The 23,315-nt window shown below is 40.2% G+C and overlaps 1 protein-coding gene across 1 annotated transcript in view; it reads right to left on the reverse strand.

The window, feature by feature from the left end:
- The window catches only part of EXT1 (exostosin glycosyltransferase 1), a 316,318-nt gene that overhangs the window by 15,704 nt on the left and 277,299 nt on the right, over window positions 1-23,315 (reverse strand). The window contains 6 exon segments of the mRNA NM_001258133.1: window positions 4,318-4,413; window positions 5,563-5,681; window positions 8,361-8,493; window positions 16,127-16,246; window positions 21,409-21,516; window positions 23,138-23,231. Coding sequence (NP_001245062.1) covers window positions 4,318-4,413; window positions 5,563-5,681; window positions 8,361-8,493; window positions 16,127-16,246; window positions 21,409-21,516; window positions 23,138-23,231 — 670 coding nt within the window.

Below are 23,315 nucleotides of genomic sequence, written 5' to 3' on the forward strand. Positions count from 1 at the left end.
GAGAGGATGTCATCATCATTACTCTAACTTCTGGAAGAAGGTGGTGAGCATGTTACTACGTGTGCACACACAGTTGTGTGTGTGTGTGTAGTGGGGGCTTTGGAGATTATGGCATCAGCTGGAAAAATTGAGGGTGGAGAGGTTACCCTGTGATAGTCATAACTTAATCTTTGTGTTGAATGTACCATAGAAGAACTAACCGTAAGAATGCTGATACCATAAGAATAACATTTTTTGAACATTTACTATGTGCCAGAATATGTTCCACATCCTTCATATATATCACTGGGTTTCATCTTTATAAGAATGCCATTTTACAGGGAAGGAAACTGAGATACGCAGGTTAAGAATCTTGCCCAAAACAAACCCAGGATTTTCCCCCAGATGGTGTGACTCTATAGAGCACCTTGGCCACTGGTCCTGGGAAGGACCTCACAAGTGAATTTTAGGAACACATATGCCAATCACGTGCTCACCACCTTGTTCCAGAAGTTATAGTAATAATGATGACATCCTCTCTGAATTCACACCTGCCATCAACTTTGAAGAGACAAAGGCCAGGGAAAGAAGCAACTTAACACTAGAGACAAAGGGAAGGAGGAAAAGGGCGGTAGCTAGCCAGCTGCCAAAGCTGCAGTCTCCCCAAATCTGAATACTCCTAGGGGCCAGCTCAACTGCAGGCCTCATCTCAAACTCGGTTTATTTGCCTGCAAAGCTACCAGAGCACCTAGGACTTCAATGAATGGACAGTGCCCACTCTAAGTCATTTCTGAGAGCTCAAGGGACATATCTGTAGCATACACGGCTTCAGGGGTTGCTCCTACACATCTGTCAACTTGGTCAGGTTATTCTGCTGTTGTTGTTTTCTCAGGCTTTTAAAATAAAACACAAAGTGATCAGCAACCCCATAGACACAGTGCTCAGAATTCTCAGCCTGAAGCAATCCTCCTGATACTCTTTACATGTCCACCGACTAACGCAGAAACTATTAGCTGCCAGCTTAGCACTGCCCTGACCTTTCCCTTGTTAAGCCTACAGGGGAAAACTGCAAAGACAAGGCCTATAAATTCAAAACAGAATTTTGCAGCCAAAGCAGCAAACATATTAATTTTAAATTCATGGAGATAGAGATTTTAAAATGGAGAATGAGGAAGATGTAGGGCTTCTTCCCCATCATCTGCCCAACTCTAGGTCTTAAAGGGATCTGTTTCCTTTTTTTCTGAACCTGTCTCATCAACAGAGGTAAAAAGCCCAAAAGCCATCCACTTTCGAATTCTCATGCAGAAATGAGAGGCTTTTTTTCAAATATGTTGCCTCAGCAACCTTCTTAAATGGATTAGCATGAGAGAAACCAATGTACTTACAAAGTCAATCCCGAGTGAACCGAGTTTTCCTTGTTAGTTCATTTAAGAAAGATTTAGCTACCATGTGAAAGCCCAACTCTTTTAAAATGAACAAACATGCTGGCTTTGGGCAGTGGCTCACACCTGTAACCCCAGCACTTTGGGAGGTCGAGGTGGGCGGATCACCTGAGGTTGGGAGTTTGAGATCAGCCTGACTAACCCCATCTCTACTAAAAACACAGAATCAGCCAAGCGTGGTGGCGCATGCCTGTAGTTTCAGCTACTCGGGAGGCTAAGGCAGGAGAATCGTTTGAACCCGGGTGGCGGAGGTTGCAGTGAGCTGAGATCACGCCATTGCACTCTAGCCTGGGCAACAAGAGTGAAACTCTGCCTCAAAAAATAAACAAACAAACAAACAAACAAACAAACAAACAACATGCCTAGGAAATGACCAAGACTCAAGAAGTTTACTGTCTTGCGGTGTGTGTGTGTGGCGGGGGGTTGCGGGGGCACATAAGAAATATACACAAGTAATTATATAAAACACAATAATAGTTAAGATTTATTGAGCATCCACAGTGTACCCACACTTTTCAGTACATTTATTTATGTAGTCTGACATAATCTGATCTTTTTGGCGACCTTATTAGTTACATATTATGACTCTTTCCATTTATTGAAAGGGGGCATGGAGACACAGAGGATTAAGAACTTGCTTTAAGTCACACAAAAGTAAGTTTGACTTTAGAGCCCATAACACAAATCCTAACGTTATGATGTCTCCCAGAAGAGGAGCTAACATTTATTGAACCCTTGGTGCATGTATAATAGGCACAGGAGTAAGCATCTGATATGCAACGATCTCATTTAATCCTCAAAATGGGTCCATGTCATAGCCCAGGTTTCCTAAAATACTGAGCCTGAAGCAAGACTTAAGTGCAAAAGCTTTACTCTGAGGTGCAATCCCAGGGCACTGAGAGTCAGGGAAAAGACATAGGAAGCACCCAGCCCACTAGATTCAGTGCCCAAGGTGGAGGCAAGGACTGAACAAATGCCAGGAGCCTGAATATAGATGCAGCGGGGAGGATCTGAGGCATCTTGTAAGAGACATCTGATAAAGCCCACGAGAAAGGTACTATTATTATCACCACCATTTTATAAATAAACGGGGAGTTTCTTTTCACTGAGAACGAAAATATAAAATCAATCAGTGAGTCAGAGCATGAAAATGCTATACTACCTAAAGAAATCAGAATGGCTCCCAGACAGACTGGATTGTGTCTGAATATCCTGACATATCCAAAGAAAGACATTATCCACCAGAAGCAGAGCTGGTCTCCTTGACCCATGGAAGCATACCAAACAAAGAATCCCAAAGTTCAACCTTAACTGCCTGCCTCTGAGCACTGTTCATGGCTTCAGGCATTGGAATTGGAACACTGCCATTCCTATGATGGGTTATTCTATGGGGGGATGGATATAAGGGGTTGCATGAAACCATGCTTATGGTGAGATGGATTCACGAGAGAGGCACGTGATTATTCCAACATCCACCTTCTCTCATAAATGCTTACCAAGCAGCTCTTTAATAAACAGCTTGCCTGACTCCAGCCTTATGAGGGCCATGGCTACATTTGTCACATTCCCCACTGTGTTCCACGCCTGTTACACAGTGCTCAGCACACAGTAGGCACTAATAAATGGGAAACGAATGGATAATGCACTGATCATCTTGTCCATGTGACAGTTACAATTGCATTATGTCAAACTATATGAAATTGCCACTTTTGGTGAGTCGATGATGATATCAAATGGTGCAGCCTAATAAACTTAATTTTGTCATTCTGGCGCAAAGGTGTGAGCCACTCTCTTATGACCTGACCCCTTGGGAACTGATAAGGAAAGTGTTTTAGATGGCACTGCTTCACCAATCTCAATTTCATTTAGTAGTGAGTATTTCCTTCACAATGGGTAAGATCTGTAAGAAAGCAACAAGCAAAAGCTAGAGAAAAAAGAGCTGGGTGCTCTTTAGTAGAAGAAATTTCAAGGAGGAGGTAGCATGCAAACAGGGGCTTAAAGAATATATGGGAATGTTGACAAGCAGAGATGATGAGTTAAGGAGGGGTGGTCAAGACTTACAAATGGCAAAGTCAAAATTAGAGGTAGGAAGAGACACAGCACAATTCAGCTAATTAGAAATGATCAAATGTGGTAGGGGACAGGGTCTGTAGGGAAAGCAATGAGAGAAAAGATTGGAAGGCTGGCTAGGGCCAGATTATACATGGCCTCAAGTGTTAATTGGAAGCACTAGCAAATGGAGACCTTCAAGGGCCGGGAGATGATTAGAAAGATAGTTCAGCTCTAGGCAAAGTGAACTGGAGAACAGAAGAAAGGCCAGCTATGCAGCACTTGTGAGAATCTTTACAGGCAGATGCCAAACAAAACTAAGGTGAAAATGTCCTTTTTAAAGGGAATGGGAGAAAGAGCCACTATTCTGATAGACATAGCTCATTCAGATTAATCAGCCAAGCAAACCTCATGCATCCAGACATAGCTCATTCAGATTAATCAGCCAAGCAAACTTCATGCATCACCACCACCATCAGCTTTATCTTCATCCTTGTCATTTATAGAAAGATAACTATTGCCAGTTCCTGACTTTACTTAATCCTAACAGCAACCCTGCAAGGTATACATTATTGTTTCCTTTTTGTAGATGAGGAAACTGAGGCTCATAGAGGTTAAGTATACACACAAGGTCACAAAGCTACAGAAGAGTTGGTAGCAAGACCCAGGTTTCCCTGATTTGAAAGCCTATTGCGGTCAAAGCTGAGAACATTCTGAGAAAAGTACAGTTTTAGAAAAAATAATCCAGGAACAGGGAGAAGACTTCTAGGGCCAAGACTCAAAGTGCCCCATGGAGAAACCAAGGCTCCACAGTGGTTCCACACGTAGGTTCCCCTTCAAGTCTTACCTTGCTCTCTCCTTCAATGACGATGACAGGCACAGCAGTGGCAGGCCAGCGGTGTTTGGCTGGTAGGGGCTTGTCACAATTCCATAGAACTATGATCTGAAAGGGATGGGGCTCATTAGATGGCTGGAGTAGGATGTATTTATGTAGGCCTCCAACCCAAAGCCTCTTCTCAGAGTCAGAAAGAGAAAAAGGAGCTGGAGATCTCAGCAAGACAGAACGGCAGACATCAAAACTGAGTATTAAAGTGAGTCCATTCCCACACAACCTCAGAACATTATCACCCCAACAACTGGAGAGAGGACAGAAAGAGTAAACAAACAAACAAAGAGACAAACAAACAAAACCAACTGTGTCCGGGAATAGGGGAAAGCTGCGGGAAAAAGAATTTCAGGGTGGCTGGAGCTTAATAAAGTGGTTTCCTAAATTCTGATATCTTATGATGGTGTGTGAGATAACAACTCTGATCAAATTAAATAAAAATGTATACTGAGCATCTGAACATCTGCTCTGAACTTGCACTACACCAGGCAATGTGGGAGAAATAAAAAAATTCAAGCTAGAACTAAGATGAGCTCATGTTTTGCATGCTCTAGAATGGTTGCTGATTTTATGTGACTTTATAATTTCCAATAAAGGCATTTAGTTCAAAAATGCATACTTCCTTATTGAATTCTTTCCTTGTTTGTAAACCTTCTTGTATAAACTAATTCACAAATCAGAAAAACCACTGTTCAAGTATCGGCGCAACACTGATTTGGAAAATATTGTTACCATAGACATAATCGTCTGCTCCCAATTTTATAATTAGTCATGGTTGCTATGAAAAGAAAAGTTGACGCTTCATGACACCAACAAGTCTGCTTCTTCTAGTGAAGCTTAGTTGCCTGGGTCCTCCCAGAGGCTTTTTGGATGTTACTTTGTCATTTTGACATTTAAAAACAAAATTATGTGCTTATATCTTCTCTAGAGAATGTGTTGGTGTCTGTATATATACTTTTTAACCCTATACCCGTGCTAAGGTCTCTCCGTAACCCACCCCTTCCCTGTGCCAGATTTCACTTCCAAGAATTTCTAAGTGGATGAAAAGGGTGTAATGAGGCAGGATGAATGAAAGGGAGTAAGAGGGTATGATGTTAGAGGAGTCCTAGGGAGCCCAGGGAGCCTGGGGGAGAACAGGTAAGCAGGGAGGAATCTCTGGTCTGGAGCTGGAGCAGGCAGGGGCTGCTCTGCCAACTTCCCACTCACCTGGGCACAGTACTGGGACTTGGCTGCAGCCACAAGAAGCTTCAACACTGGCTGAGACTGAGAGACCAGCGGGGTCACCGCATGGATGACTGCAGTGAATTTGGAGGGGGGCTTTAAACCTGAAAAAAAAAGGAGAGCAGAGCCTAATGAAGCGCTGGAAAACAAGACTTAGAAAATCACTCCTCCTTGCTCCACTGCCTCACGCTGAAGCAAATGTTCCCTCCTGGATGATTTCTCCTTTGCTTCTTATGTCCTGACAGGACAGAAACAAGATGAGAAGTTGCTGGTTAGCTACTGCCTGAGTCTAGAGACCTCAATAAATTCCAGATCAACGTCCACTTCTAGGTTCTTGCTTTAATATCCTTTGTCCCTCTTGGTGATGTTTCTGTGATGTTCCTTTGGCTTTTTAGGTACCCAGTGTCTAAATACACACACCATTCACCACCCTTCATGTGTTGTCTCTCCCACAGTGTTTGCAGGTGTCTGATTTTTAATTATGTAATGAAAGGGTTCTACCTGACTTAGTACTTCAAACAGCTAGCTAGTGGGAAAAAAGGTGAAAGGAACAGCATCCAGGGCCTGACTGTCTAGGTCTGAATCCCAGATCTACCACTTACTGGTGGTGGGACCTTGGAAAGAATACTTAACCCTCTGAGTTTCTACAGCTGGGAAACAGACCTGATAATAGTGCCAAACGTATAGGGTTATCTCGAAAATTCAGTAAGTTTGTCCCCGTGCGGTGGCTCACACTTGTGATCCCAGCACTTTGGGAGGCCGAGGCGGGTGGATCACTTGAGGCCAGCAGTTCAAGACCGGCCTGGCCAACATGGTGAAATCCCATCTCTACTAAAAATACAAAAATTAGCTGGGCACGATGGCGTGTGCCTGTAGTCGCAGTTACTCCGGAGGCTGAAGCAGGAGAATTGCTTGAACTCTGAAGGCAGAGGTTGCAGTGAGCCAAGATGGTGCCACTGCACTCCAGCCTGGGCAACATAGCAAGACTCTTAGAAAAAAAAAAAAAAAAAAGTTAATGCATACAGAGCACTTAGAATAGGACTTAGAAAATAACAAGTACTCAATATATGTCAGCAGCTATCATTATCATCACCCTCACCAACATCGTTATTATTTCGGAGAAGAAGCCTCCATATTCCCAGAATCTCTTCTTTGTGTAACAGTGACATAGCTGAGAAAAAAGTATGTGATGCAGACTTTTGCCAATTGCGAGCTCTGAAGTCCTAGGTTAAAAAGGATCATAGATATGCAAAACAACCACTGTCACCAAAGACACAGAAGTGAGATGGCTTCCCCCCAAGGAGTTTTCCCATAAGAACTCACTAAGAAATTAGAGACAGGTTAAGAGCCTTTTAAAACTTCATTAGTTTAGACCCACTAATTTGGCACTTTAGTGGCTTAACTGCGAGCAACACAGTGCAGGGACATTCAAGTTACGCTTTGATACTGATGGGATAAAGGCTAGAATCAGACTCTCTGTGTATTAGAGGATTATACAAAGGTTTTGTAGAGAAAATTATATCATCCAGTAGCACTTTAATTGTATGTTAAAAAGAAGTTAATCTTCCCAATATCTAGATACACATTCGAAGTTTTGCCAAGCAAGAAGAATAAGCGTGATTGAGGGTCTGCCTTTTAAACAGGAATGACAAGTCATTGCCTTTAAATTTTCCTGCAATAATTTAAGAAGCATCATTTACACACCTCTAATGTGATAACTCCAAATGAAGATCTAAATACTGTACAATAAATATACAGAAATTTTCGTCAACCGGTGTCTTAATCTGACCATTTCTAAATTCTAATTACGTTACCCAAATGTCAACCATACACTGAATTAGAGATGGTTCCCATAACAGGTTTGGTTTGGATTAAAAGGTTCTTTGTCACTGGTTGATGCTTCAGGCCAGGAATTTCTTTAGGTTTCATCTCATCAGTTTCAAGCTAAACATGTACAACTTAGAAGGGTGAGGGTGTTATGGAGAACAATGGCATTGAGTGGAAAATCTTGTCTTTTTGCTGTATCAGCTTGGAAGATGCTTTCCTGTCCTAGGCTTTCTCAAGTTTAGAACTGTAACTGAGGGGAAATGTTCATGATGTTTCTAACATGAGAGCAACTGGGGCTCCAAATACATAAATGTCTAAGGCAATAACAGTAGCCGGTGGTAGAGATTTATCCCTCTGCCATTCCCTTTTCCTACTGTGATTAGACTGAAAACTGCTTGAAAGCAGAGATTGTATCTTATTTGACTTTTTATTTCTAGTACCCAGCAATACATTAGCATAGCACATAAAAGGAGTATAAAAAACCTTGGAAAAATTAATAAATTTGTGCTTGTCATATATTCTTAGTTATTTCTCCTTTCCTCTTATTCAGTTTTTCTTTGGTACGGAATAGAGATGTTGGGATTGTGAAAAAAAAAAAAACAAAAAAACAGGGGAGAGCTCTCCTAACTCCATTTTATATATGATGAGGCATAAAATGATAGCTAACCCATTGCCATGTTCAAAATGATCCATAATTTGGGGAGCCTATTTCGCAAAAAGAAATTACTAAATATGAAGTAGAGCTGCACAGATAAGAAGTTTTTCTTTTTTTCCATTTTGCAATGCTCTGTTCTGTTTTTGAACTTGATATGTCACTTATAACAAGACTCTAGAAAAAGCAATCTTCAGTGCAGGGTGTTAGATGGACCCCATTAGAATAGAAGAACAAAGGCCCTTAGTTCTGTATGACATCTTCAGGGTAAACAAGGGCAACTCCCTGGAGGAAATTCACTTACCTAAATTAGCATAGTAGTAAGGAAAATCTCCCAGATAAGATGAATACTGTGGTAGTACGAACAATCCTCCAGGATGTTTGTTCCATATTAAACTGTTACGTGATATGTGCTTGAATATTCTGTCCTGAATAATCTAGAAAACAAAACATAGCACACAGTGAGGATGAGATCCTGATGATATGTGGAAGGAATGATGCCCAATCCAAATTTGAAAGATGGCGGCAGTCAGAGTGGCGACTCTACCTTCCCTCCCACTCTAATTCTCCAGATAAAAATGTCTGCAAGACAGAGAGAGTAATGGAGCAATGAAAAAGAGTAACAGAAAGATATGAATTATAGCCAATCAAATTTCCTAATTAAACTTCAGTTAAACCATAAATTCTATCCTGTCTTTGTATAATAATGAGTCCATGCTCATTCCAAAATGGACTGTGTGGAGCAGTTAGTCTGATGGTTAAACTTCTAAGAACTAAGATACGTTCCAGGCCCCTATAAAGATCTGTTCTCAGAGAACAGAGAGGTCAATGTATACTCGTAGACACTGAACGGAAAGCATATTCAAGACATGACACATTCTAGAAGCTATTGAGGTTTTCAGCTGTTCCTTTAATTCAAGAGGTAGATGTGTTTGCTTGTCATATTTCATTTTCCTTTCAAAGTCAATTGTAGGACTTTGGGTACTGGTTACTAAGTTTTTCTATATTTCATCTCGAAAAGTAGTGAGTTAACGATTGCTTAAAACATCCTACATAATAGGACAAGAACCATGGCATATGAAGACTAATAATAGCCAAGCTAGTTCATTAGTTTCTTTGGACTTTGGGACCTTGCAGATCATTAAATTCTACATTTAGAGTCAAACATCCTCCCATCCCGAATCATTTGTCAGTTGAATGTGATTAGTCCATTTTATAGCTTTCTCTCTGTGACTTTCAAACTCTTATAATTATACCATCCACTCATTAGAATATGATTTGGCAAATAATTAACTTGGTACGGAATTTTATGTTTTCAGCAATTTTTTTTTTTACATTTAAAAGAAAAGAAAAAAATCCTGCCGTAAGTCTTGAGATTTAAGACCCAAATCACCATTTTCCAGGTCTCCATTTAATGCAATGTGATTTTAAGTACAGAATATTTTAAATGGAGTTTTATTATTTGCTAAGGTTATTAACACCCTCATCTCATTCCACATGGTGACTAGATAAGTAATAAAGTGGGCTACATTTATCTTTGCAAATCTTATGTTTATTTTCCTAATGACAGAGAAGCGAGGAAGCAAGGAGGAAATTCAGAAGAACCCAAATATCTTAGTTAAATGACTTCTGCATCTTATCTTTCACCCAGATCAAAATTGCTAATTTTATATGGCTGGATAGAGGTTTCTAATTTGGTGGAGATTTTAGGAACCTAGTGAAAATATTTATTTTTACTTTTTGTGTAACAGGGATGTGTTAAAATGCTGTTGTCTTGGCATTAATTATGAGAAAATTGTCATGGTTGTGAAGGATTTTTTTTTACATGGTTAGCAATTTCACTTTGTACAACATTTATTCCTGTTTTTTATTATTTGTACTTTCCAAATGTACTGTCTATTTATTTCCTTTTTCTAGTTTCTCTTTAGATCCTCCTTTTTTTTTCTTTTCAAATTTATGTACCTCTTATGATGTGGTCACTTAAATAAGTTTGGATATCAAGATAGAAAATAAATTGACAATAGACAGCATTATAAATCGAACCTACAGACAAATGGCATGGAACTCAGAGCTGTCACAAAATGGGTCATCATTCACATCAGGTCTTTGGATGTTATGCTTGTCACTGTCATAGACTTTGGTTTAGTATCACAACATTGCTATCTTTTGAAATTCAAGGATATGATAATAAGATATAGCACTCTTCTGAAATAACAAGCATTTTATACTGTCTTCCAATGGATCTTGACAGAAAGATATAGGACAGGTATGAAAGCAGTAGCAAATGTTGAATTTAACCTGGGTCAAGCAATTTGCCACCTTTGTGTATTATTTTCCTCATCTGTAATAAAGCAATAAAATACCACATTAATTATAACAATGTCTCAGAATTTAAGAATAGCTGCCTAAGTTGTTATACTTAAGACTTCATTTTTGCCTTTAAGAAGAAACTCACTCCTGTGTTTGTTTTCTAGGCATTGGTTTTTCCATTTATTACATAGTGGCAATAGTATAGATATTATATATTACAGATATGTTTCCATATTAATAGTATTCATGAATCATTTTTCTTAATCAGTTCAGCATTTTTTCCATGCAAAGCAATGAACATATTTATGAACATGAATAAAATTTTCCACATTTAAGACTGATTCTTCTTCTTCTTTTTTTTTTTTTTTTGAGACAGGGTCTCATACAGTTACCCAGGCCAGAGTACAGTGGTGTGGTCACGGCTCTCCGCAGCCTCAAACTTCTGGGCTCAAAGGATACTCTCACCTCAGCCTCCTGAGTAGTTGGGACCACAGGGGAGGGTCACCACACCCAGCTAACTTTTTTATTTTTATTTTTTGTAGAGATGGGGTCTCACTATGTTGCTCAGGCTGGTCTCAAACTCCTGAGCTCAAGCAATCCTTTCTCCCCGGCCTCACAAAGGGTTGGGACTACAGGTGTGAGCCACCGTTCCAGACCAGAATTGATTCTGTAGGACCTTGTCAAAGGGTGTAAGTACTTTTAAGGCTACTCATAAGTATTGCCAAGTGTCTTTCTAAAAGGTTTATATCAACTTGCCTTCTAAAAGCATAAAGAAATATGGATTTCATTTCACCATACAGAAAGATCATTTTTATCCCTCTGCAATTCTTCCTATCACTACCCTGGAGAGCTCCCAGAATCTTTTCATGGCACTTACTGCTTACTCTTTATTGTTGTGGAAGAAGACATCAGATTTAGAGGTTGGATGCTTCTTTGGCTATAAACAAAATCAATACACACACACACACACACACAAACACATAATACAAGACTTTTTTTGTTATGGTCCCAGATGGCCCCCTTGATAAGGACAATATTTCTAATTGATGTGAATTCAAAGGGAAGAATGACAGTCTCCTTATTTTTCTTTTTATGTATCCTCTGTTTTCCAAATAATGGACGATTGGTTACAGGTTAAAGTCATTCTATGTAGCCCCTCATCTTGTAACCAAAGCACTGTAGCCTAAGACACACGATGCCACCATATGCCACTTTACTTGAAGCCAGATCAATTATCTATTTCCATTATCCCACTGATTTTCAAATATCATTGTATGATAGCATCAGCAATACTATGGTTCGGATGTGCATGGCTAGATAACTGAAGAGGAAAATGGAGCATACTTCATAAAACTCCACTAACTATATACCTTCCTAGCTACCACTGGCTCTTTTCATATATTATTATAATCTCAAGCACTTTCTTTCACTCATCTTGATTACGATTAAGCTCCAATGATTCAATCCTTAGTGCCAGGTTATTGTGCAATATTCTGACAAATAATGGAATCCATGAAGGAGCACTGTTTTTCCAGTGTTTTATCATTGGCCTCATTGTTACTTCTCAATTTACACAAAAAACTGAGCTCTACAGAGCCTAGTTTGATTAAATAGCTCCTTACTACGAAGATGCAGCATTAGAAAATTTCAATCAAACTGGAAAAACTAACAGAATGCTAGACAGAGCTCTGTACAATGAAATGTACTAACAACTTGACCCTGGCATTGAAGAGAAAATGATATGTCCTGTTTTCAACTGAGTCTAAGCACTCTACCTACAACTCTAGGGCTCACAATGTTTGAAGACTTCAGAATCCCATTCCCATGGCCTAGAATATAGCAAGCAAAGAGAAAGACCTAGAGTCTGAGTACAGAACATCCTTAGGCCAGGATCTTCAAGTCTATGCCGTAACTGTGAGTAACTGAATTATTCTCATGCCTTAGTAGCTCCAGCAGTGACTAAATGAAGTATATTATCTGAGTTCTAAGCCAAGTTCACATTTTTGATATGTGATACTTAAACTGTTCTTATAACCACATTCGCTGTGTTATTTGTATCTGTGGATGGCATTTTCTTCTATTTCCCCTGATTTTCTGATTATGTTGAATTCTGGGGTACTCTGAGTTATGAAGTATTTTGGAAAACTAGGTAGTACCTGTCATAAATTTAGTTGAGAGGTCAAACTTACAATCCAATCTTGGAACTATATAAAGAGATTTGACAGTTGCTATAAATTCGAATGAAGTATATCATTTTTAGTGTTTTAAAAAAACCCAAAACTGTGTTGCTAAAAAAAAAAAAAGAAAAAAAAATTGCATGGTTTAAATACAAAGGGGAAAAGGCCTTTTCAGGTTCAGAGATGAGAACAGCTTGATCTTATTTTGATCCTATTCTGACGAATGTAAGACATTCAACTGTTACAATACAAAAATTGAGCACTGCTAACTTAATAGGTGAGAGACCAGATCCATGCAATAAACCATATGCAAAAGACATGTAATTAATGAGATACCATCTTTCATCTGGCAAATCAGCAAAGTGGTAGATGTGTGTGTTTTAATTACGGATCTGTGAGGCTGACAAGAGCACAGCAAAAGAGAGTCACGCCCAGACAGCTTGTGAGACTTTGGGTGGATATAATGTTTTCGGATAACAATTTGGCAAAATATATTATAAGCCTTAGAAATGCCTAGACTCTTTGGCTTATTAAGATCACTTCAGGCATTCCATCCTAAAGAAATAGAGATGTAGTTTAAGATACATGTAGAAAGTCATTGCTTGGATACAGATATAGTTAGCTATAAAAAATAAATAATTACAAAGAACATTAATAGTAAATAATGGCATATTGGTTTAAATAAATAGAAGTTCACGACAGGATGTATAATAGAGTAAAAAAAGTTAAAACACTGAAACGTGGTCTGAATGTATTAGAGGTAAACAACTAATAGGATAGAATTAAAAGGCCAGAAACAACCCAAAGATACATAAAAATGGCAGAGAAAACACTGAAGAAAGAAATGTATTGGGGCTAGGCACGGTGGCTCATGCCTGTAGTCCCAGCACTTTTGGAGGCCGAGGCAGGCAGATCACTTGAGGTCAGGAGTTGGAGAGCAGCCTGGCCAACATGGTGAAACCCCATCTCCATGGCACAGGCTTGTAATCCTAGCTACTTGGGAGGCTGAGGCCTGAGAAAGCGCTTCAACCCAGGAGGCGGAGGCTGCAGTGAGCTGAGATGGTGCCACTGTACTCCAGCCCGGGGGACAGGGTGAGACTCTGTCTCAAAAACAAACAAACAAACAAAAAAAACAAAAAAACTTAGCATTTGGCATATTATTTGGAACAGGACTTCAAATTCAAGGAATTTATCCTAAGGAAGTAATATTGAATCTGCACAATAATTTGACCTTGAGATGATTTACTGCAATGATGTACATAAAGATAAAAAGCCAGAAACAACCGGAATCTACCCAAATTGGGGATTAATTTAAATAATTAGATGATATCATAAATGGAATATCATATAGTAATTATAGAAAAATCTAATAACATGAGAAAATATTAACATTAAGCAGAAAAACAGGTTATAATGCAAGTATATGAAGACTCCTTTTTAAAACTAAAACTACCACAAATTTTAAATTTACATATAAAAACGAATATATATGTTTGTGTGGATATATATGTCAATAGTGGTTTTGCATGAAGGAATTATTTTATATTTTATGCTTTAAGTGTTTTCTATTAGTTTCTAAAATGAATGTGTCCTTATTTAATAATCACTCCTGTAATCCCACCACTTGGGTAGTCGAGGCAGGAGGATTGCTTGAGCCAGGAGTTCAAGACCAGTCTGGGCCACATAACGAGACCTCGTCTGCACAAAAAATAAAAAATTAGCCAGGCATAGTAACTTGCACCCATGGTCCCAGCTACTCAGAAGGCTGAGGTGGGAGGATTGCTTAAGGTCATTCCAGCCTGGTGACAGAGAGAGACCCTGTCTCAAAAAAAAAAAAAAAAAAAAAAAAAAAAAGGCACTCTGCACTCCAAAAAGGGAGAAAAAATAACATTCAACATTCTTTAAGAATGGCCTATGAAGGATCTTAGATGGAGGACAGGATTAAAAAAGCAAAGGATAACTCTATTAAATACTCAAATCTGCTACTGTGAACAGAGGTAACGACTCAATTGATTTTAATTGAGGAGATTGCTTTTGGAGGGATAAAAGTTTGCTTGCAGGAAGAAAGCCCTTGGAAGTCATTATGATCCTGTCCCCTTCATGGGAATGGGCCTGGGTCCTAAACAGCCCTTTTTACCCAGTTCCAGGATGAAAAAAATATACACTATGCCTAAGAGGACACTGACCAGAGTTTGCCCTAGGGTAGGAGCAGGAGCCCAAGCTCAGCCTGGGGTGGATAAATGCCCTGGTGTGCCTGGAGCATGACCAGCACTGGCTCTGACAGTCAGGATGGCAAGAAAACAGTGATGTGGACCAAGTAGGGTAACTTCAGTTTCTTGGTATTACTCAGACTTCTCAATGTAGGTTCCACATCACATTAGCTTTTAGAGCAGTCATCACTTTTCCTGAGTGAATTCTCCAAAAGGAAGACCACGATGCCCCCACTTCATTTTGGGAACACCTCAGAATCACCTCAGTGAATATCTCTGCTCTCCTTCCTTCAAGCCTGTAACGCATGCGTGTGCAGCTTCCTGAATCTTTTCCTAGCTCTTTGTGCTACTTTGGTGTAGCCTCAGGCCAATGCTATCTGCTCTATTTCCAAAGGTTTTAATCATCTCCATGCTTCCTTTTTCTTTTTCCGTCCTGCCTTAAAAAAAAGCAACTTGAGGATGGGCACCCATCTGCCTAAAAGATTTTCTGCTTTCACAAATTTAACAGTTTCTGTGCCACATGGGTATGATCCTGACTCTCCTCTTAACACAACTTCGCCACACTGACGCTGGTTGGCTGGCTTGCATAAGACTTGAGAATTAATTCTGCTGTCCCCCAATGCCATTGGACTGTGGTGTCCAGAAAACTACTCATATTTTTAGAACGGTAGAGGATTTGCCCTTACTTGGCCATTATATATATTTTTCTTTCTTTCTTTCTTTTTTTTTTTTTTTGAGATGGAGTTTTGCTCTTGATGCCCAGGCTGGAGTATAATGGTGCGATCTCAGCTCACTGCAACCTCCGCCTCCCAGGTTCAAGCTATTCTCCTGCCTCAGCCTTCTGAGTAGCTGGGATTACAAGTGTGTGCCACTATGCCTGGCTAATTTTTTGTATTTTTAGTAGAGATGAGGTTTCACCTTGTTGGCCAGGTCTTGAACTCCTGCTCTCAGGTGATCCACCTGCCTCAGTCTCCCAAAGTGCTGGGATTACAGGAGTGAGCCGCTGAGCCAAGCCATTAAATATTTTTTTCTAAATGAACTCCAGAAACATGTCTTCAAAGGATGCCATTGAGTGTAAATGACAAGACAGTCATGACCCACATATCCCTGAAATGATGTAAGACAGAGTCAATCTCTGTGTCATTGAGTATAATTTCTCCCCATGTAGGTTTTCCTTGTAGAGTTTGTCAGGAATGAGAGTATTTTCTTGGGTATGGCAAAGCAGATAAAAGAGGTTAACCAATATATCCGAGTACAGGAATCTGGTTTTGCCCCATTGGACCAATCACACATCACTAATAGCAAAACAGAAGGCTGAGAGAAGTGTATAAAGGACCATTATTCAAGCCCAAGAGCCAAGCGGTCTCACTTACCTCTAGTGTAGTTAATACAATCTTCTCAACTGAAGAAAAATAAGCCTCCCACAAGAATTGTGTCTGCTGTCTAAGTGCTAGGATTTTATCCTGATGAATAGACCTGATTGTAGAAGGAATCTGTAACACAAGGTGAACACATAGGAATTATAACCGTAAAACCAAGAGATGTACTTGATCAAAATAACCCAACTGGGTTAGGCTTTTATTCTTCATAGCATTCGACTTCTAGCATAGATCTACTAAAAATCATCAACTCTTAAGTTGAAATGACCTTAAGAAGTGTCAGCTACAAAGAGCACTTACTGGGAATCCGCCCCAGTGGCCTTTGATGTATGAAAGTTACAGTTCACCTCTAAGATTCAGAAGCAGCTTATCAGTTGCTTAGGTAAGTCTATAGTCACAATTGCTGCTTCCAGAAATCCTCGACCTTGCACAAGGTAACAACCAAATTTTATAGAGGAGTAACTGTAGGTCTTGGGGAAAGGCCAGAAGACTTTATCTCCCAAGCACTTCTATGATCGGTCACTCCAGGAACTATAAAATATCTATAAAAGGACTTTTTAGAGAATGCCTGTGAGCTTTCCCATCCAACCTGAAGCTAGGGTCAGTCACTTTTATGTGCACATACCTTCTACCTCACCTTTGAGCCTTTCTGCTTCCCATATCTCTCTTTCCGCCTTCAGCCCTTACCCAAGTCTAACTGGATCTCTCAACTGTTCATATATGTTTAGTCATCACTGCTCTCTTCCAGGGTATACAGTTTTAAAGGAAGGACCTATATCTTGTTATCCTGCTACACATTTTCAGGTTAGCAGAGTGGCTTTTATATAGTAGTTATTAAGAAATAGGAGGTGAATTAACCACCTGAAGCCACCACAGGGACATCATTATTTTTAATGGTAGTATAGCTGCTGAATGGCTAGGCCCAGGGGCACGGGAGTCAGAAGGATCAAGGAAGGATTCTTCCCTCTACCATTTACTACCTGTGCTTTCTTGAACGAGTTAGCTGATTTCTCAAAGACTCCACTTCCTTACTCATGAAGTGGGGATAAAGTACTAAGGTTTTAATGACGATTATACAAGTGCTTAGCACAGTGCCTAAAACATGGAAAACTTAATTAATATAACTTACAATCACTACTATCATTATTGGTATCAGAGTGATGCTATTAAAAGTTGGACCAGTTGCTTAATGTCTGCAAGGGAAACTGCTTGGGTCTGGAGTTCTGAAATGTACTTCCTGAGTCTGGTAAGTGTTCTGGGCTTGTTCCCTATTTTCACCTACAGTTCAAGGTCTATTTCATTTACGGAGTCTACAGTCTTAAGGGAAGATTCCTTGTGATTAGCAATTGCCCTTTTGTGCTCACCTCTTTCTGCATGCTTGCCTCCATAACATATGACTAATCTGACAGATATGGGAGTCTGGGCAAGAAGGAGAAATGCTCCGTTAGCTGCTTTAATAGGAAAGTTACCCATGGCATTTGACTAAGACTGTAACAGAGTTTCCATTGGAGGGGAAGGAAGTGGTAGCGCATTTTTTAATTCAACACTCCCCTTAGGAGGAGCAATAAAACAGCTTCACAGTAAGAAGAGAAGGAAAAGCTCACTTGGTTTGGCAATGTCCAAAACCAGACACTAAATCTGTGTCCCAAAGTGTATACCTGGATTTGCAACACTGAAGAAACAGAGGCAACAGGTAAAGGAGAAACACTGGCAGGCAAACATTAGCCTGTAATCAGAGCTCAAGGTCAAATGGAAATAAAACATTCTTTGAGAAGGTAGAGAAATCATTCATATCATAGAACGTTTATAAGTCCAAGGAAACTGATTTTTATTTACTTACTGAGAAAGTCATCTAGATGGCCAAAGAAAGATTAGAAAAAAATTATCCTGTTCAATTTTCATAATCATACCCTCTTCTAAATGTCAAGAAGTAACTACTGAGTGATATAGGTTGGCATCACTGTTTTATCGTGGCCACGAGGAAACAGTCTACTAGAAAAATGCCTAAGGCTGGGTGCGATGGCTCACGCCTGTAATCCCAGCACTTTTGGAGGCCGAGGCAGGTGGATCACAAGTTCTGGAGTTCGAGACCAGCCTGGTCAATATGGTGAAACCCTGTCTCTACTAAAAACACAAAAATTAGCTGGGCATGGTGGTGCGCACCTGTAGTCCCAGGTACTCGGGAGGCTGAGGCAGAAGAATCACTTGAACCCAGGAGGCAGAGGTTGCAATGAGCCTAGACTGCACCACTGCACTCCAGCCTGGGTGAGAGAATGAGACTATCTCAAAAAAGAAAGAAAGAAAGAAAGAAAAAGAAAGAAAGAAAGAGAGAAAAGAAAAGAGAAAAAAGAAAAGAAAGAAAAGGAAAGAAAGAAAAGAAAGGAAAGAAAGAAAGAAAGAAAGAAAAGAAAAGAAAAGAAAAGAAAAATGCCTAAAGCTATCATTGCTATATAGTCTCCAGAAAATTGAGTCTGCTGTGGTTATGAAAGGAGAAAAAGAATATCACAGACTCACCTACCAATGCTGTCCTCCTCTCTTAAATAAGATGCATCTTCATCTTACTACATCAAGTGCAATGTATTCTACCGGTTTGTGATACGATACAAGTGTCTGACGGCACTATGCAAAGTGCTCTGGAAGACAACTCCAATTGATTGAAAAGACAGAGTTCCAAGTTTTAATGGCATTTGGCTATTGGTTATTAATCTGCTTGTCCTGAGAGACAGGTATGGGAAAGTGATAAATTAATTCCAGTTTGGCTGGATTGTTTTGGAAGTTGCCGAGCTCAATGAAGTCTTAATAAAAGGTCATGTATGGTAGCAAAACAAATGGAATGCACCAGAATAGATACAAGAAAGTCACATTAAGCTCTCTTGGTGACATGATGACAAGAATATATGCAAATAAAAACATCCGAGCTATTCTAAAACAGGAAATGAAAAATTGTAACATAACAAAAAAACATTTCCCAGAGCAGACATTTGGGCTGGGTGCCAACTCTTTAAAACCATTGTTAATGATAGTGCACAGTTGCTGTTCAATATGGAGGCAGCTGTGCAAAGACAGACTGCATATGAGAGGGGAAAAACACCAGCAAGTCTGGGTGGGTGGGAGTGCTAAAAATCAAAATCTTCAGAGTCAAGCCAAAAAGTTGCTTCAGAAGATGAAATGCCCATCAACTTTGGTGAAATGGTAGAAACTGGAGAAGCAGCTGGGCACAGTGGCTCACCCGTGTAATCCCAGCACTTTGGGAGGCTGAGGCAGGTGGATCACAAGGTCAGGAGTTCAAGACCACCCTGGCCAACATGGTGAAACCCCATTTCTACTAAAAATACAAAAATTAGCTGAGTGTGGTGGCAGGCACTTGTAATCCCAGCTACTCGGGAGGCTGAGGCAGAAGAATCGCTTAAACCTGGGAGGCAGAGGTTGCAGTGAGCTCAGACCACGCCATTGCACTCCAGCCTGAGTGACAGAGAGATTCTGTCTCAAAACAAAAAAAGGAAAAGAAAAGAAAAGAAAAGAAAAGAAAAGAAACCAACAACCACAATTAAGTATACTAAAATGCGCTCCATACCAAAGACAACTTTTCAACTTGTTCACATCAAACTCACGGGAGCATTGGTATATAAAAGGAAAATTATGAGTGGTGCTTTTTATTCCCTTTATTTCTCAAAGTTCTTTTAATGATCAAGTATTAGTTTTAAAATCACATTTAAAAAAGGAAGAAAAAAGACAACATGGACAAGCATGACACGCATCACGCTTGTTTGGCTTTTCATGAATAAATGATTTTGGCATACACTATCTCTGCATGGGGACAACTCTTCCTTGGTGTTTCTGCCAGGACTTCCTTTCCTTAAGGAATCACAGTGGGAAATCATTGGCATAAAAGTGGCGCTTTCACAAAAAGTCCAGACCCCTTTCTCAATGAACACCTAAAAAATGAAGTTGTATTCAGGGCAGAATAACTTATCCCCCCAAAAAACAGATTCTGCTATATTCCTACCTTTGTTTCTGAGATCCTAGGTACCATGGAGATCACAAACTGAGTACCAGACAGAAGTAATGTTTCAGGAGCTGTGGTCACTTTCGTTTGCTTAACCCATAGTTAGTTCATCTGTTATTTTAGGGAAAGTGCTGCATTACTTCATCAGTCAGCTAGCAGACTGGGCAGCAGCACAGAAGGAGAATCAACAACAGACTTAGAGGGTGGGCATGGTGGCTCACGCTTGTAATGACAGCACTTTGGGAGGCTGAGACGGGTGGATCACCTAAGGTAAGGAGTTCAAGACCAGCCTGGCCAACATGGTGAAACCCCATCTCTACTAAAAATACAAAAATTAGCCAGGCATGGTGGTGAGCTCCTGTATTCCCAGCTACTCGAGAGGCTGAGGCAGGAGAATCTCTTGAACCTGGGAGGTGGAGGTTGCGGTGAGCTGAGATCGCACCACTGCACTTCCAGCCTGGGCGACACAATAAAACTCCATTTCAACAACAACAACAACAACAACAACAAAAGACCAAAAAAACAAACAAAAACAAAACAAAACAAAACAAAAAAACAGACTTAGAAACTCAATTTAATGGATATTCAAAAAATAAAAGGGCAAAAACATTAAAAAAAATTCTACAAATATTTATAGTAATTCAAAGATAAAGTGTATGGTGCAATAAAATCCTTAGTAATTAAAAAAAATCCATGATCGTTCCTGCCTTCAGATTTCTCTGTGAGTATTGTATCCCCCTCCCTAGGCAGCTCTTGAGCAGTTCAAACTTTTATTAGGGGCTGCTCATTTAAATATACATCCTGAAGATAACACTCGCTCAGACACCCAGACTGGATCATTTGAGGAATGATAACACTAATTACAAGAACAAGCCCTAGAGACCTCTCTCTTTCTGAAAATTAATCTGAAGGCAAGTGCAGAAACAGCGGAAAAGAATATGAAACAGTAGGGTAGAATACAAACTCTCTGGTAATGTATCTAAAAATTCTGGCTATTGAAAGGGGTGGAGGTCCACTTCTTCTTGAAAATCAAAGCTCCCATTCTTTACCTGCAACTTCTTTTCGGAATATATTCTGGGGACCTGGGCAGATTTTGCTGGAAAGTGAACAATGTCATATTAAATGACTTCATATTCACCATGACACAGGTAATTTTCTCCTGATAAAATTTCTTTTATAGAGCTGACCTTTTGGATTCATCTTCTTTGAAAGTTTGGACGGGGGCAGCAATAATCTGCTGACGTGTTGAAGGCCACAGCCCCTTCCTTACCTGTAATAACAATCTCTCATCGCCTATGACGGCAGCTTGGTTCCAATTAATCACTTCAGAGAACGGCAACTCCCATCCATTGCTGAGCATCACAGGGACGCAGGCAGCCTGAGCAAAAAAGGGGACTTCGTGAATGTGAGGAAAACAACAGCAGAAACTGTTCCAATCAGAGGTGAAATCAGTACAAATTCAATGACTGGCATTTTTGATATTGCGTGAATCCTGGACTGCCTAGGCCAGGAGGAAAGGAAGCTTTTATGAGTTATCAAGTCACACGAAGTTTGTACGTATCCAGATTAGATGTTAATATTTGCAAGTCTTGCCCTAGAATGCTAAAACCCCATTTCTATTCTAGTGCATGATCTGGCTGACCTTACTTCCATAGAGATGACTGGCCTTGCCTGAGAAGTTTTTACGGACGTAACAAAAGCTCACACCAACAAAATCTCAGTATAGAACCAACCTTGAATATAAACAGTCTTGTCAATGTAACTCCCACAAGTCCACGTGCAAAGTGATTTACCCGAATGTCATGAGCAACAAAGAGCAGAATGGAGCTCAGCATTCCTATGTAGCAGTTCGTGGACTTAACAGTATAGAGTGTTCACATTTCCCTTGTTCTGCAAACACCTAAACCAGAACTTTGTTCCCTTCAGTGTGGAGTGATCTAAACCACAGTCATACCAATTTACAGTCTGTGCCAGGAAATAAACAGCCAAGAAACACTAGGTTAATGACAAAATACTGATTCCAAATAACTCATAATCCAAATCAGAGAACAATTTTTCTTTATGCAACATCCCAGGAGGCTACAAGAACATGAGTGATGGCATGCTATGCAGAACACACACGGAGAGCAACTTGGAAAAGACATTCCAGAGAAGGAAGCTCTTCTGTTGGAGGGCATGACAGAATGATTTGCAGTTAAGATGGCAGAGATAAGAAGTTATGAAGCACTGTAGCAAAAGCACAGATTTAGGCATGGTGCAGGGAATAGAGGAGGAAAGAACACAGCAGCAAAGGGTTAAGGAATGGAGGATGAGAGAGGTTGAGGGCATGCTTTCTCTTGCAATCAAAGAAGGCTGGTTGCAACTTCCAGGTGGGAAATGTGGATGACTGTCTCAAGAGGACATTTCTGCAGAGTGAGGTTGATAAGCTGAGAAATTCCTACCACAAAGGCTCCAGGGGTGGAGCCAGGACCTCTGAACTGCAGAGCCTTGGAAGAGCTGGCCATCTGAGTAGTAACACCATGCTAGGGATCATTCTCAAAATTTAAAGGAACTGAGAGACAATTAAGATGCAGGCATAAAAGACAATTTTGCTTTTCGGGAATAAAGGGAAAGAGTAGGGCTGCTTTTTAGAGTCCAGCTAGGCTGGAACATTCAGTTACCCAGGAAAAATATTCCTGTTTAAGAATGGTTGACATAACTTACAGGAGAAAGAGGAGGTGACAGAGATTGTCCAAGTTGGCAATCAGATTTGCCTTCTGTTTCTAAACATGACCCAGAAGAATCCACAATTTAATTTCTTACATCTAAAATTACTGAGTAAATCCTCCCTCCACCCCCCACTTTTCAAAAATGTTTTAGATTTTCTTGAAAATATTTTCAGACCCTCAAGGGAAACCACACCTTCTCTTTAGCTATCGCAGGAGAGGTGATAATGTTAAACCCGCTTAGTCTGGCTTCGGTCCTCAGCCCTATTCTGGGAAGGCTCCAGGGCCTCTTACCTGCAAAGCCTCCAGGAATCTGAAGGACCCAAGCCTGCGACCACGAGGAACCAGACAGAAAGTGGCATTGTGCAGCATTTCCCGATAATCATACCTAGAAAGAGAAGAGGAGTAATCAGCAAATGAAGACCCATTGCAAATGTGGGATGTTGACCATAGGTGGGCGTCCATGTGCGTG

This window comes from Macaca mulatta, chromosome 8, assembly GCF_049350105.2.
Source record: "Macaca mulatta isolate MMU2019108-1 chromosome 8, T2T-MMU8v2.0, whole genome shotgun sequence".
NCBI classification, from domain to species: domain Eukaryota; kingdom Metazoa; phylum Chordata; class Mammalia; order Primates; family Cercopithecidae; genus Macaca; species Macaca mulatta.